Source organism: Coptis chinensis, chromosome 6, assembly GCF_015680905.1.
Source record: "Coptis chinensis isolate HL-2020 chromosome 6, ASM1568090v1, whole genome shotgun sequence".
In the NCBI taxonomy this organism is placed as follows: domain Eukaryota; kingdom Viridiplantae; phylum Streptophyta; class Magnoliopsida; order Ranunculales; family Ranunculaceae; genus Coptis; species Coptis chinensis.
In genome coordinates this window covers 45482204-45499336 of record NC_141461.1, presented here as the reverse complement: position 1 = coordinate 45499336, position 17133 = coordinate 45482204, and the positions used below count along the sequence as shown (strand labels likewise).

The following is a 17133-nucleotide window of genomic DNA, read 5'->3' as shown; positions in this document are numbered from 1 at the left end:
ATGAAAAAGGTTGTTGATGAGAGAGGTGCACCAAATGTGGTGCAGATAGTAACTGATCAAGGTTTTGCCTACAAAAAGGTTGGAAAATTGTTGATGAAGACACTAGGATATAATTTATTTTGGACACCGTGTGCTTGTCATTGCATAGACTTGATCTTAAAAGATATTGCCAAGTATCATTGGGTGGCGAAGTGTATCACCAAAGCTCATGCAGTTACAAAGTTCATTTACAATGCATCCAGGGTCTTAGCATTAATGAGGGAGACATGTGGTGGGGAAATAGTTAGATCTGCAGCAACTAGATTCGCCACAAACTACTTGTCTCTCAAAAGTTTCCAGCAGAAAAAGATATCGCTTAGGCAGATGTTCGTGGATCAAAGATATCTCGACACCCCATCGGCTAATTCTGTAGAGGGTATGATGGCTGTGGAGCAAGTCGCTCAAGAGCATTTCTGGAATGATGTTAACTATGTTGTACAAATTCTTGAACCTTTGTACAGATGCCTAAGGTTGTTGGATGGTGACAAGAAGCCAACAATTCCATATGTACAGCAAGCCTTTGAAGTAATGAGGGAGAAGATCTCTGAAATCCCTGGATATGGTTGGGTCCTTTATATTATCGACAAAAGATGGACAAAACAATTACTGCATATCCTACACACGGCTGGTGAGTTTACTTGATTTAGTTTGAGTTAATTAAATTATTTCTATTTCAAATATTCCTAAAAGTTATGTTTATTTCTACTAGCAATGTATCTGAACCCATAGTACCAATACACATTGAAGCTTGGATTCTCCGATCCCCACAAACAAGCAGTTATAAAAGTAGCAAAAGTGTTATTTAGTGATGGTCGCAAACAAACAAAAGCATTGCATCAGGTAAAAATAAGAATATTGATATTCTCAAGTTAGAATTTGAATTTTACATTTATGCTGGGTCACTAACACTTTGGTCTATTAGATGGTGTCGTTTCGGGATCGTGTTGGGGAATTTGGTACACCTGCAGCGCAGGCTGGAATAGCAATTTCACACCCTAGTAAATGAAATAATTTTTTCATACTCTCAATCACTCAAATGCATTGTCTATAGATAATTAATATGTGTTTTTTTTTTTTTTAAATAATGCAGCTGAATGGTGGGAGTTGTATGGTGGTGATACAGAAGAGCTAAGGGAGTTGGCGATCAAAATCCTTTCTCAAACATCTTCATCATCTGGGTGTGAGCACAATTGGAGCACATTCGGCCTAATTCACATGAAACTTAGGAACCATATTGGCACACCAAAATTGATGATGTTCGTGAAGGTCCACTACAACTTGCGTTTGAAGCAAAGACGTGCGCAAAATACAGATAATGATCAAATTATTGACCTCACCCAAGTATTTATGGATAGTGAACAAGTTGATCCATTGCCTGACTGGGTTATTGATAAAAATCTTTTAGCGCCTGTGTTGGATACGGAATCAGGTAGGCCTGACCCAGATGTTGAAGATATGGTCGACAGAGTAATAAGAAAAGATGGCGATGCGCCTAGTTTCAATTTGGGCCCCGAATTTGACACACCTCTCCAAACATAAAATAATTTGTCCGAGAACATATCTGGTGATGACGAGACACAAGAACCTGATACTGATGATGATGATAGTGGTGGTGGTGATGGTGACAACAATGGTGGTGGTGGTGGTGGTGGAGGTAATTTTAACGTTCAATTGCATGACTAAACTGATGAGGAAACTCCATTGGACCCATAAGTATATGAGGTTGCACCCAGAAACAATAGTGGTAGAGGAATTCTTAATGACAATTCCCAAAGAATGTATAAGCCAGGGCGTGGAAGTGTTGGTCAAAGAAGACAACAAGGACACATTATACGAAATGATGTTGATATTGATTCAATTTCTTCTAATTTTGAAGCAATGAGTATGAGTTTAGGGACACACGACCATGACAATGAAAGGGTATATGATAATGGTTGTGGATACAACCAATCAAGAGATAATGATTCTTCTAGTGGCATGATCAGTCACCCCGCGAGTAGTGTGTCATATGGTTCTTCATATAGATATTGGATGGGGGTTGATCAACAACCTTATGGCGCACCACAACCTGAACCAACATATGGACAACTCTATCCAAGTTATGAATCTGTTAGAATTGCACCTGGATTTGTTGCATTGCGCCCAATGTATACTTACACCAACACTCCTCGAATTGGAATCATGTTAGAATTTCCAACACAAAAATATGAGTGGCATGTTCGACAATTTCTCGATGGTGGGTATAACTCTGTATACACTTGGGTAGGGTATTGTGAAGCAGTTAGGATTCAAGAATCAGGTATGGAAGTTGACCAGCCACGTCACTCGTTTATGTATTGATGTAACTTATTTATCTTATTTTGTAATTTGAGACTTTGAGTACATTAGATTATGACATTGTGGTTAATTATTTGTCAATATTTTTTTATGGTTTTCTTGATAAATAAATGTTGCTATTATGTCCTCCGATATTTCTGATATTTCTAATATTTTAGATAGTTTGGACTGGTCACAAAAAAAAATGGATATATCCGATATATATCGGTTTTTGGGTACATCAAAATATTCACCGAATTCGATATTTTGGGCCTTGCGTTGAAGCAATTAGCAAAGTCCTAAGGAGATCTCACATTCATCATAGGCCAGCAAGGAAAGCTTGGAAACTTACCAATAATTGTGCTACAACTCTAGCAAGATCATCAAGAATGGGAATCAAGTGAATTATCTAGCAGATTGCTACCTATGTAGGAAAGTAATGGAAGACCTGAACCATTTACTTTTATTTGGTACTGCCCATATGCAAGATAACTGTGAGAGTGAACCTGCATCAAACTTCAGAACTAGAAACGAGTTCTGAAATATGCAACAAGCACTGAGAAACTGCAAGAACAATTAACTAGAAACTGTATGCCAGAGGACTGTTGCAGTAGTGTCACGTGTGGGGTGTTGCAGTGCTAGCTGGGGTGCTAGCTGGAATGGTGGTTATTTGCAGTGTTTGAGGAGTAAAGTATGGTTTCACTATTTAAGAATGAATAATTCAGTCTCATAGAATGCCAGAGGTATGTGAGAACTCAAGTAATTCAAGTTGCAAAGTATTCTAAAGTCAAATGTGGAGCAACAACCTGGAGAAAACTATTAATGAAGACTGGGGGAGGGGGCAGTTCACAAACACGATTTTTCTTAAATGAGGGAATGTCACTGGCACGCTCCAAGGAGGGAGTGCAATGCAACTTCATAAGGCACTTGTAATATTTTCCTTTTTCTTGTTTCACAATCATAACAACTGGAGGTTGAGTAACACCTTTCAATTCAAAACGAGAATCCTTATGGAATTGCAAAGGAAAAATAACAACATGCCATTAAGCATAATTACAATTGACTTAAATTACTAACTTGCGGTTCAGACTTGAGACCATTTGTATATAAAGGACGAGTTCCAAGTTGGATCACTTTTTTCTCAAAATTTGTTTAGAGTGAGAAGGAAGTTCATATGCTTATTAATGGTCGGATACGTGATGATGTTTCAACTTTCAACCAGATTCCTATATGTCTAACATCCTGTTTTCGGAAGGTGGCTATTACAGTATTACCATAAAATTGGTCATCTTCGTTTGAGACAACACAAAAGATGGCAGTCTGTAAAGGTGTGAATTAGTTTGGGCTTTACAAATGTGATTAAGGTGGAGGAGAAGGGTTAGTAGGTTGGAAAGACCGAGTTCGTTCTGAGTGAACTGCCTACGTATCAAGCTCTCACTTATGGGGGGAGAGTTGAATCAGGTTTGGCGTAGTTCAAGCATGGCGTATTTATAGTTGTTGAGCATGAAGATCTGCGTAACACGTGTACTACCCAGTACAGATGTGTGGTTGAGATCTGGGATGTGTGTAGGGTTGGTGTTAGTAGGAGCCTTGCAATGATGGGGAGTGGTTGCAGTAGTTCATATAATGCGGTGATGGGTTGTGCAAGTATGGCTCTGGTAATGATTGCATCTGGATAATGGGTGATGTCACCAAATGGAACATTCCATATGAGGGTGTGTGAGTTGAGCTACTATGGAGCGATCTCGTAGGACGAACATCTTAAATTGGGTGTGCGAGCTGATGATGTGAGTCGTTTTGAAGCGAACTGAGGTAGTGAGGCCGGTGCGGTGTTTCTATTTATGTTAGACATGTGTTCGATATTTCTGGATGATAATATTAGTCCCTCACACAGCCCCTTCTCATTAGGTCATTTTGTACATAGAAGCGATCTGATGAGAGAGAACAGTGGCGCGTGTTTAGCATATGTGAGGAGGCGAACAGACGTGATCAGAAATACCAACCGTGTTATGGAGGACGGTGTTTGTTGTATGACGAACTGATGTGAGATGTTATCAAGCATGTGGGAGATGCTGAGCAGTTGTGAGGAGACAAATCACTGCCTCGTTTTTCAGGATTTGAAAAGACAGCACTGTAGGGGTGTGGCGTATAGGGTTGAAGGGGTAAAACTTCTCGTAGCTCCAGGTTGAGGGTTGTTCCCAACTTGGACATCATGGATCTAGAGACCTTTAAGGTCGGTCAGAGTCAGCCACAAGCGCCTCAAGATCGTAGTTCGATAGTGAAGGTGAGGGTCCCGAGTAAGGCAAATGGGAAGTCTATTGTGGCTGATGACGATTTGGACCGGCAACTGGTGTATGTGGATGACCAGGGGGTGCAGCAAAAGGTCAAACGAACTGATGTGAGCTACCGGTCGAGTAAGATTACGGCCTGCATGATTGATCATATGGTGTTGGATGGCAACCGTAGGGAGCTGGATTCCAAGGACCTGGCGGAGAATCTTAGGCAAATGGACCTAGCTCATTGTTTGGTAAGTGATGCTTTATGGGGCTTACTTGTTAGTGCCTTTCTTGAACTTCAGGGATTTATTGTAGAGGCTAAGAAGCCTTTGAGCTTGAGTGAGCGTGTTAGCTTAAGAAAGTGTGTTGTTCGTGGAGAGCGTTCTAGCTAAGTTGAGCCTAGATTTGTAGGTCATAAATTAGTAAGAACAGTAGAGACTAAGAAGCCTATGAGCTCGAGTGAGCGTGTTAGCTTAAGAAAGCGTGTTGCTATCGGAGAGCGTTCTCGCTGAGTTGAGCCTAAAGTTGTAGGTCATCAACTAGTAAGAGTTTTAAAGGCTAAGAAGCCTATGAGCTCGAGTGAGCGTGTTAGCTTAAGAAAGCGTGTTGCTCGTGGAGAGCGTTCTCGCTGAGTTGAGCCTAGAGTTGTAGGCCATCAACTAGTAAGAACTATAGAGGCTAAGAAGCCTATGAGCTCGAGTGAGCGCATGGTGCTTGAAAGCGTTTGAACTCCTGAGAGTGTTTAGGTTTGTAGAGAGGGAGCTGTGCGTGTATTTGGAGTGTAATTAACATCTTTGATACTAAAGAGTCATGTATACATGGCAACAACAATAATAGTAAAAAACACAATGAAAATGAAAAAAAGAACTTTATTGATAAAACTTCTTTAAAGAGTAAGTGTTCTAGGGACATGGTAATGCTTGACCATCCTGTGTTTTGATCTAATAGGCTCCATTGCCAACAACTCGCTCTACTATGTAGGGGCCTTCCCATGTTGGTGCTTGTTTGGAGTCATCCGTAGTTTTTTTCAGGACTAAGTCGCTAGGCTGAAAAGATCAAGGATTGACACGCTTATTGTATGACTTTTTGAGAGTCTGATGATAAGATGCCACTCTAATGGTTGTTAGGTCACGTCGTTCTTCAAGTAAGTCAACCTCTCGAGTGAGAATGGAGTCATCCTATCCTGATTCGATGATCTCAGACCGAGTCGTGGTGACTGTCAGTTCGATAGGAATAACGGCCTCCATGCCGTAGCAAAGTGAGAATGGTGACTCATCTGTGCTAGAGCGAGCTGTAGTGCGGTGAGCCATAGGATGTTCTCCAACTAATTCGGCCATTGGCTCGTGTTCTTATCAATCTTCTTCTTCAAGTTTTTCAAAATAGCTTTGTTGTTGGCCTTAGCTTGGCCATTGCTTTGGGTGTATTGGGGAGTAGAGAATGCATGAACGATCTTCCACTTTGCCAGAAACTCCTTGACTATTTTGCCCTTGAACTGGGAACCATTGTCCATCACCAGTGTGTGGGGTAGACCAAATCTGGTGATGATGTGTGTCCAGATGAAGTTTCTGACGTGTGATTCTTTGACATGAGCTAAGGGGATCGCTTCCACCCACTTAGTAAAGTAATCAGTGGCAGCAAGGACGAATTGGAATCCGATGCTTTTCTGTGGGGTGAATGGTCTCATGATATCCATGCCCCACATGTGAAATGGCTAAGGGCTAGCGATGTTGATTAGTTTGCGAGCTGGCTGGATGATATTGTGGCCAAATGTTTGGCATTTGACACATTGTAGTACATACTTCTTGGCGTCGATCTGCATTCGTGGCCAGAAGTAACCTTAGGAGATCGCTTTGTGAGCCAAAGAGTGACCTCTAGCATGGTTTCTACATTCTCCCTCATAGATTTCTGCAAAAATCAACTAACCTTGTTCTAGGCTAATGCACCTCAAGTGAGGTCTGCCAGTGGATTTTCTGAAGAGTTTGTTGTTGATCAGGCAGTAACGACATGCCTAGTATTGAACTTGTCTGGCTGTGGTACAGTCCGCTGGTGTTGTCCCCTGTTGGAGGTACTCTATGATGGGTTGCATCCATGTTTGACTCATCTGAATGTCAGAGAGTGGGCATAGGTCGGTGACTTCCAAGACGTGCTCAGCATGGTAAGCAGGTTGGTCCGTTACTTCGATGAGTAATTGTCTAGGTGCGCAGTTCGGTGTTTGAGTAGCAAGATAGGCTAAACTGTCCGACATGGCTATTCTCGTCACGCAAGAAGTGGTGTATGGTGGCTGTCTTAAAAGAAGGAAGTAACTGATAGACAAACGTGAAGGTATTTAGAAAGGTTACCTTCATGGGTAGTATACTCTTTAGCAATCTGGCGAACAACTAGTTGTGAGTCACTAAAGACTTTAAGCTCTTGGACACCGAGCTGTATCGCCATTCTAAGCCCCATAATTAGAGCTTCGTACTCCACCTTATTGTTAGAGGTCGCAAAGTCGATGCGAACTGATTTCTCAACCATAGTGCCATCTGGTGACACTAGGACGACTCCGATCCCGCTTCAGCCGAAATTTCTAGAACCATCCATAAAGAGTGACCAGGCTGACTTGTCTTGATGTTTAGTGGATGGGATATCTGTTTCTGGCTCCCAGTTCAGGTCATCAACAAGAAAGTCTAGGATGGGATATATGTTTCTGACTTGTCTTGCTGTTTAGTTGTTAGCGTCTTGCTTGTGAAGTAGATCGGATTTTCTGTGTCGTGGTCGTCTTTGAAGAGGACCGAACTGATAGCGAAGTCAGATACTGTGAGGTAGAGCCCTAAAGTTTCACCTTATGTTGGCTTTGCCAGGACGGGGGGTGTTGTTAGTTATTCTTTGAGAGTAGAGAACGCTTGCTGGCATTGCTCGCTCCATGAGAACTGTTCGCCCTTTTTAAGAATAAATAGGAATGGTCGGCATTTATCTAACACTCTCAATATGAAGCGGTTTAGAGCTGCCACCATTCCTGACAGCTTCTGTATTTGCTTCTTTGTCGTTGGATCGGGCATATCCAAGAACACTCGAATCTGGTCTGGATTAGCTTCGATTCCTCGCTGTGAGACTTGATAACCCAGGAATTTCCTGGAGGACGCTCCAAAGAGGCATTTCTCTAGGTTGAGTTTCATTTGAGTTCGGCGTAATCTGGAGAATGCCTACTCAAGGTAACCTAAGTGGTCAACCGTTTTCTTGTTTTTGACCACCATATCGTCTATGTAGACTTCCATGGTGTCACCTAACATGTCCTGGAACATGTTAGTAACGATCCGCTGGTAGGTCGCTTCCGCGTTCTTGAGGCCGAATGGGAGGACGTTGTAGCAGTAGATCCCTTGCTCTGTGATGAATGAAGTTTTCTCTTGGTCTTCTGCTGTGAGTGGGATCTGGTTGTATCCACTGTATGCATCCATAAATGACAGGAGCTCGTGGCTGCAGGTCTAGTCCACAAGTCGGTCGATTCTTGGTAGGGGGAAACTATCTTTAGGTGTTTCTTGGTTGAGATTAGTGAAGTCTATGCAGAGACAAACTGTGCCGTTCTTTTTTGGGACTGCTACTATGCTAGCGATCCACTCTGGGTAGTCTACCTTTCTGATGAAGCCTACTTTTTTGAGTTTGTCGACCTCAACATTAATTGCTTTTTGAAATCTCAAGGATAGTTTCCTAGGTCGCTGATGAACTGGTTTAGCATTGGGGTTGACATTTAAATTATGACATACAATACTAGGATCTATACCGTATATCGATGTACGACCAAGAAAAAATGTCTTTATTCAATGATAAAAAGTTTACAAGCTATGCCTTGAGGGTAGGGTCAAGGTTAACCCCTACACAAACAAACTTGGGATCGTCTGCAGTTCCTAGGTTCACTTTCTCCTTTTCCTCATTCTGAACTGCTGCGCTAGAGGATGAAGTGATCTCAGCGGAAATGGTCTCGGGTGATGTGTTCTCGACTTGAGGAACGGAGATGTTTTTAGCAGGAGTTGGTGCGACCTCTAGGGTCTTGGAAACAGGGGCTAGGGCGACCTCTGGGGTCTTGGAAACAGGAGCTGGGGCAACCTCTGGAGGTTTGATAGCAGGACATGTGGCGAGCTCTAGGGTCTTGACCACTGGAGTGAGTTTCTTTAAAGAGCCCTTAGTGTTCTCCTTTGGCACTTTGGTGTTAACCTCATCGATGAAGTCTTTTGCCATCTTGGGGCAGGCGAGCTCTCCCGTGGTTTTGACTGAAACCCCAGCGGGCTTGTTCACTGAGAGGATCTGATTGCAATTGTAAGCTTCGAGCTGGTTGCTGCGAAGCTCCATCATACCTCGGGGGTCGGGAAAGCAGAGTACTTGATGGAGTGTTGATAGTATCGCTTGCATCTTGTGGAACCAGTGACGTCCTATGATGGCATTATAGGATGAACTAACATCCAAAACACTAAAACGTGTGTTGATGCTGACTTTGTCCTCTCGGGATCCAACGGAGACGGGGAGTATGATGTCACCAACTGGGTCAATCCATAGAGAGGGACAATTGGATCAATGAAGACCAACTTCGACAGGTTCATCTCTTTGATGGTCTGATAGAACAAGATGTCACAGGAGCTACCTGGGTCGATCAACATGCGTTTGACTGTCCAATTGCTGATTTTGACGTGGACAACTAGGGCATCATTATGGGGGAGGCAAACCTTGTAGAGGTCGACCTCAGTGAAAGTTATGTTTCCTGAACTGCGACTTGAAGTGTGTAGGGCAGGCGCAGCCTGCGAGGAGAACTGGTAAACTTCCTGGAGAGCGCCTACTCGTCTCTGTTTTTCCCTAGTGGATGTAACATAATCGTCTTGGAAGGTGATCATGTTGATCGTCCTATCGTTGTCTCTGTTAGATGAGTGTTGACGACAGTCATGATAGGATCGGTCGCTGGGACATCCTCTTGGTTGAGAGCGAGCTTGGCCATGGTTGCGAGATGGAGATCTGCTACGCTCTCTGCGAACCATGAGCTTATGGCGCAGGTCGCCATCGGCTATATTGGTATAATACTTGATATGTCCCAATTCAATGAGGTTTTGGAGGTAGTGCTTGAGCCCCCAGCACTCTTTGGTGTCGTGACACTTAGCTCTATGAAAAGCGCAGTATGGCTTCCCTGGTTGAACTTCTGGTTGACATACCTCAGGTCGGTAATAAGCAGCTTTCTTGATCTTTTTCAGTATGTAACTGGGAGATCGGGTAAGTACAGTGAACTCACGGCTGCAGTACGTTCTGTCTCCTAATTTTTGTCTGTTCTATTAGAGTCGCTTCTTAGAAGGTGGAGCGTCATCAGAGATCGCTGCCACTTGTTGTTCTTCTGTTAGGCCTTCACGTTTCAGGCCTTCTTGTAGCTTGATATATTTGTCGACTCGAGCATACAGCTCAGCTAAAGTTTTGGATGTTCTTTCAAGAGCGATCTGGAGAGCGCTGTGTTGTGTACACGGCAGGCATTGGTGAATGCCAGTGTGGCAAATGACTCTTTGAGGCCGCTCTCCATGCATAGCAGTTCGGTTTTGAACCAACCTAAGAAGGAGCGGATGTCTTCATCTTTACCCAGTAAGAGCTGGAAAAGTGAATCTAGGTCAGTTTTTTACTGTTGTGGACGTACTGGCTAGCAAATAAATTGATGAGATTCTTGAAGTTCTTTATTGAGTCTAGCTCGAGTGAAAAGAACCAGTCGAGAGTGCCATCTTTAAGGCTTGCAGGAAACAAACGGCAGTGGAGATGGTCGAACTCCTGAGCACTATAGAGTGTGAGGCTCTGAATGTAACGAGCCGCGTGTTGACTGGGACATGTGCTACCATTGTACATTGTAAAGTGTGGTTGGATGATGTGCTCGTTACATTCAGAGTGAATGTGCTCGTTCATTGTGCGCTAAGCTCTAGATTTGAGCTCCGAGGTTTGCCATGCTTCGTGGGCTTAAGAGTTTTTCTTTTGTAAAGTGGTTTCTCAAGAAATCGAGACCACAGACGGCGCCAATGTAAAGGTGTGAATTAGTTTGGGCTTTACAAATGTGATTAAGGTGGAGGAGAAGGGGTTAGTAGATTGGAAAGACTGAGTTCGTTCTGAGCGAACTGCCTACGTATCAAGCTCTCACTTATGGGGGGAGAGTTGAATCAGGTCTGGCGTAGTTCAAGCATGGGGTATTTATAGTTGTTGAGCATGAAGATCTGCGTAACCACATATACTGGCCAGTACATATGTGTGGTTGAGATCTGGGATGTGTGTAGGGTTGGTGTTGGTAGGAGCCTTGCAATGATGGGGAGTGGTTGTAGTAGTTCGTATAATGCGGTGATGGGTTGTGCAAGTATGGCTATGGTAATGATTGCATCTAGATAATGGGTGATGTCACCAAATGGAACATTCCATATAAGGGTGTGCGAGTTGAGCTACTCTGGAGAGATCTCGTAGGACGAACATCTTAGATCGGGTGTGCGAGATGATGATGTGAGTCGTTCTGAAGCTGAACTGAGGTCGTGACGCCGGTGCGGTATTTCTATTTATGCTGGACATGTGTCTGATATTTCTGGATGATAATATTAGTCCCTCACACAGTCCCGACACTTTCAAACATTTACAATGAGATTCCTATTTGTTGATATACTTGCAAGTTTTCCCTCGTAAAAGAATTGCTACTTGCAACCAACAATTGCCAAGAAACAGGAAAGGAGAGAGAAATAAAGTTCTTTTAAGCCTCCTCATAAATGGCTATATTCATAAAATGAGCTTCTTATCAGAACGTGAGGAACTATGGGGAAAGCCAAATTTCCATATTGTATGCAGGAACAACAAACAGTGAGCATTTGCTAGTCAAATTTGCAAATGTTCAATAAATTTTTTTTTTTTTTAAATGAAAATGAAAGCAGATAGTGATCAGATTAGGATGTAAGTATCAAGCATCTGCTTCAGCCTTTAGCTATATACTTTCAAATCTAGGAAAATGGTGTTTGCAGTTTGCAACATAATTCATGCACAAGTTGATTGGGAAAGCAAGCATCCACTAGGAGCACTTCAAACACAATTTGTGGTAAGCCTCATTCTCCACGGTAACCTGGAAAATTAGGTTAAAAGAATACAATGACATAAAAATACCGTATATATGTGCCCAAATTCGACCAACTAAGAAACAGCTCTTTCTAGTCCCAAGATACACGAAGAAATATTTCTAAAATGCAACTGTCAGCCAAACCTCATATAAATGATTCCAATGCCTAATGTTCTGCCAATCTACTAAGGAAACTATCACCTTCAACCTCCTTATTTGTTTCTAGAGATTTTTTTTAAAAAATATTTTTATTATATACAATATAGTGCTCATTTATCAGGGATGTGAGAGAAATTACTTTTAGACTCTGGCGATGTGGAGAACTCACAAACAGCTTCTAGTTTCATTTATCTATTGGAGTTGTAACCAAACACCATGCATAATCATAGTGCTAATCAGTGGCAGAGCCACATGGTGGTTACATGGGGCATGTGCCCCAGGTGAACTTGATGGCAACAATCAGTTTGTAGTTATTGGCCTACTACCAATGTGTGTCAGTGACGCCATGGACTACTTCCACCCTCTAAGTCAAAGCACAGGTGAATTATCTAGTACAATTACCCAAAACGCATTTTAACCATGCTGTAATACATAAGCAACTTTGCACGTACTACTGTCAATTCACAGGCTAGTATTTCAAGTGAAGCATGTGTAAAGACTCAAAGATTCTTGGTATATATTATCCCCAATCTAATTTTACAACATTTTTCAATGGAAATGTAATACTTGATAGTTAGGTCATTAAAAAAAAAACCCTTACTTAGCTGTTTAGTGGCTTAATAATAAGCTTTTATTGTTAATATATGGTTAACCAAATCAAGGCATTTTTTTCCCAATAAGGTATCCAAGTGCCCCATGTGCCGGTGATTCCTAGCTCCGCCACTGGTGTTAATGAGACAAAAACACATTCAAGTAAAGCAGTTTGCAATGAGGTGACCTGGGTCCAAATTTACATTCTCAAGGTTGCATGAGTCTGTGAGCCGAGTTGAGAGAACCCAACAAGAACAGATAAATAAGTACAAAATGTACCAACACATGATCGATAAACTCATAAACACTTCAGGATTATAAAACAGGAAAAAAAGAAAAAAGAACTAGTTTCTCAATACAGGTTTCCAATAGTAGGATTACCAATATAGAACTCCTAAGTAAAAAAAAACTAGAAAAAACATCGATGTCCCTACCAACACTTTCCAATTTAGAGAAGTGGATAATGCTAGTTTGGGAATGTAGCAATTATGCATATCACGATGTAACAGCTAAGACAATTTTGAGGTTGTGAGCCCAAATCTAGGAATTAGTCAGGCCTATATGCTCTCTATGAAGGATGTTGTCCAAAATATCAAACTCACAATGTTAATGGGTCATCTGGAAGAAAGGATCTAGGAAAGAATGTGATTATCCTGGGAGACCCCTTGAACTTGAACAGCCTCAGAAATCCACAACTTAGCTAACTAGAAAAATACACGTTACATATACAATCAGTTGAGTAGCTGGTTTAAATAGGGAGAACTGGATAATATACTAGTTTATATCAAATTAATTCCAAACTCAAAACAATCAACTCAATTCTTTTTTCTTTTTTTAATGGATAACTCAATTGCCTGCAGTTGATAAATGTATATAAGAAAAAGGGAAATATACAATCTATTCATCTACCACACTTTTTAATCCCCCAGCTGATCCAATGTCAATTCTTAACAATGCAACTAACCCCCCCTAAAATATAATGGACAGTCTAATTACATTAGACTCCCCTAAGTCCAATTTTCATGATAAGCCAGACTGCCAAACCATATTCCAAAGGGTTCATTTGCCACCCAATTAGACTAACAAACATGGTGAAAAAACCAGCAACAAAGCAAAATAAAGCATCTGACTATCTAAGAAGAAAAATAAGTGCAAAGCTCTACCTTTCCTAGTGGAGAAGCCGATGTACCACAAGTAAGACACTGTTCTTGATTCCAAGAAAACATGCCAACGAACTTTGCAAGGTGGACTTGTCTTAAACACACAACATACGAGGAGTCAATACCACCAAATATGTCAGAGCATATGCCCAGTAAGATAATTTGCAATTAACACAGTGGCCTTTTAAAAATCTTGGTGTTCAGAGATTTATTCAAATTGCCTAAAGAGCTATCAGAATAAAAAACAAGAATAGCAACCATATTAGCACTTTTAACTTTTTAAGTCTCTTTCACTAAAAAGTGGAACTTATTTTATGACATTAAAAATTCTTACATGGAAGAAAAGGAACAACAGGATTTCCAAAGACACCAAGCAGAACCTTATTAAGAGTTTAATGGCTTTCCTGTTTAACTTTTCTAGGACAAATGCCATGCTCAGTGATCATAAATATAGAGATTAATATCCAGGTTACTCCGCGCCCCCGCAAGCCATTCAGCAATTGTTTGTAAGAACAATAACTGAACTTGAGTTGAAGTTCTCTTCACACGTAGATAGATATGTACCTGTGTAAAGTCTATGGAAGTTAAAATAAGCTGATGTACTTCATACTTTCATCTAATTCGACTGAAACTAGCAAATGGCTCCAGATTTGTTTTAGGTGCAGGATTCACCACCACTTCAGGAGTCCCAAAGATGTTCCAAAATCTTAGTGTTTCATCCCCAGCTGCAGATGCTACGATGCACCCATTTGGACTCTGAAAAGATGATTATAAATTCAACATAGGAAAAAGTTAACAACTATAGCTCATAATTCTATCCATAGCTAGTTAATTGCAAAAACATTAATTAGTACCTGAGTCATGAATAAAACCCTGAAAGTGTGACCAGTAAGCTCAGCCATCTTAACCATTGATGGGTACTTCCAAAGAGTTAACTGGTTGCGTAGGAATCCATGAGAGATCAGTAGTTCTCTCTCGTTTCTATTCCATAACAATGCACAGACTTGTGAACCAGTGTCGATTGAGTTCAAGCAAGCACTAGTGTGAGTATTCCAAAACCTAATGTGATAGTCACCAACACCTCCACCAGAAGCAAGCACGCTACTGTGAAATGGACACCAAGCAAGGGCCTTAACTGCAGCGGTGTGGTCATCGAGCCTATGTAGCCACTAAGTACAAGAATTTGAAGTGGCCATTGAGCAGTCCCTTATATGCAGAAGGTTATCATTCCCACCAGTAGCTAGTTGCTGACCAAAGGATGACCAATTCAGTCCGCAGACCTCCAGTTAGTGCCCTTCATATTTTTCAACAATGTGGTTGCTAATTCGCACATCGTTGTTAGTGATCACACCATCCATTCCCCCAGTGGATAAGATATGTTCATTCCAATCTAGAGACCCAACTCGTGAACTGTGTCCACCTCGCAGTGTCCTCATTCGTCTATTAGATATAACATCCCAAATATGGACTTCTGAATTGTTCAAGCCAACCGCAAGGGTATGTCCATCAGAAGCCCAGCGCAGACTTGTAATGGGACCATTTTCATCGTCAATGGTAAAGAGCTCAGTCATGGATGAATTAGAAGCATCCCACAAATAAACTGTGTTACCAAGACCAATAGTCAACACATTATTGCTTCCCCAATCCAACAAGTTCAAGTAATAATCGTCGCCTATATCAGGTGCAACAAGAGTCCTCTCGGAAGTCTGTAAACCATCAAATCATATCAGTACACATTATCAAAGCGATAACTAAACGAATGAAAGAGATAACTCACTTGAGGAATGTATCATTGTGGCTTAACTAAAGCCCCTTGATTAACCGAAGAAGTTGGTTTGGGAAAGAGAGTCTTGAAAACAGGTGGCTTGTTCTTAAATGCCAGAATCCTGGGTCTGTTCATGTTGAATAGCTCGGCCAAGCCCTTCCTATAAGCCTCTTTCCGTGGAGAACCCTCACCCTTAAGTTCATTCCCTTTCCTAGCCGTTGTAAGCACGTAGTCCGCATAGTCAAAATCCATTGCAGACCGGTTGGGTATAAATCTATCCAACTACAAACATTAAAATAAAAAACCTAATAATTAACATTGTATTGAATTTAGATTCCTAACACAAAACCCAATTTAGTATGGGCATTAAAATGCCTAAAAAACATAATTGTTAAAATCAAGAAACTTGAAAGTATATGGAACTTACATTTTCCATGGAAAGTTTTCTACGGGGAATGGTTTTGTGAAGTGGAGTTTTGGTATTGTGTAAAGAAACCGAAGAAGAAGTTTCTCCTGCATCATCCATAATGTCAATTAATCAAGAATTGAATATATATGTATGTAAAAATAATTTGAGAAATAAAGGAATGTTAGCGTAAAGAATTAAATCAAAGAGGTTAAGAGTGATTTGATGATGATGATGATGGAATTGAACAGCGTTGGTTTTTGGTTTCTGAGAAACAGAGCGTAGTGATGAGTGAGAGAGAGAGAGAGAGAAAAGATGAAAATGAGGTTGGAATTTAAATGTAACGGTTCAGTTTCGCAAAGATTTATTCATCCATTGACTGACACGACCCAAAATTACAGTTTACCGCCTCACTATTGCTTGACTACCAAGCATCGTATTTCCCGCTATTATTTTTTTTTTCTTACCAAAATAAATAAATTATACTAGACTTGTCAGTTTACTAAGTAAATTATAGCATCAAATTTCTAATATATTCTACCCAAAAAAATCCAATATCCCATCATTTAATTGTGCATTGTTTGTGTGAACTAAAAAAGAGTGTTCAACAACTGTTTGTGAGGTGTAACATGTAGTTTTAAGGTTTTAACAAGTGATTTTGGTTTCTCACCGTCACTTATGACTTATAGCTCTCATTTAATGCCCCTTCCGGCCTAATTACTTACCGCATCTAGATTTCATACTATTTTGTATTTAGTGCTCTCACTATAATATGTCCATGCATGTTCACTTACTAAGAAAATTGAAAATGGTATAGTTATTCCCTTTGCTTGTACTTCCACGGTTCCACCAACCATAACGTGGAACTCCCAACATATTTTGGATGATCCTAAACAATATTCTGGTCAGTTTGTTAATGTGATATTTTGTTTAGTAGTCGAAGAATTTGTAACAAGGGGTTACATTTTACAAACAAGAGAATTTTGAACATCCGATACATCACAATAGGTAACATGGTGAAAAGTTAACAACTAACATAGGAAAGCTAAAATTCTACAAACCAACAGTCGTTTTACAAAGAATGTATAAAGAAAGCAAGTTGTCAACACTTGCACTTTTAGTTGAAACTCCCATGTTTCCTAATCTTGTCATCCACTATCGCAGTATACCTACAATCCTACGAAGCTATTAAAAGTGTAAAGGAAAAATATATAACAATACGAGCCAATAATATTAAATAATAACTCTAACAAATAAAATAAAATTGGCACATTTAAAAATGATACAGATAGTCTCTTATAAAAGAAGTCTGCAGCCCCAGGTACATCTAATGAACAAATCAGATC

At 40.8% G+C, this 17133-nt stretch overlaps 1 protein-coding gene and 1 pseudogene across 1 annotated transcript; one reads left to right on the top strand and one right to left on the bottom strand.

Annotated features, from left to right (window-relative positions):
- LOC147493213 (uncharacterized) lies at positions 1-1578 on the top strand. The gene is made up of 2 exons (XM_086567782.1): positions 1-667; positions 1130-1578. Exons 1-2 carry the CDS (start codon positions 1-3, stop codon positions 1576-1578), a joined length of 1116 nt encoding a protein of 371 aa, XP_086423908.1.
- A 12529-nt stretch (positions 1579-14107) lies between these two features.
- LOC147493212 (cell division cycle 20.2, cofactor of APC complex-like) lies at positions 14108-15907 on the bottom strand (annotated as a pseudogene).
- Between the last annotated feature and the right edge of the window lie 1226 nt (positions 15908-17133).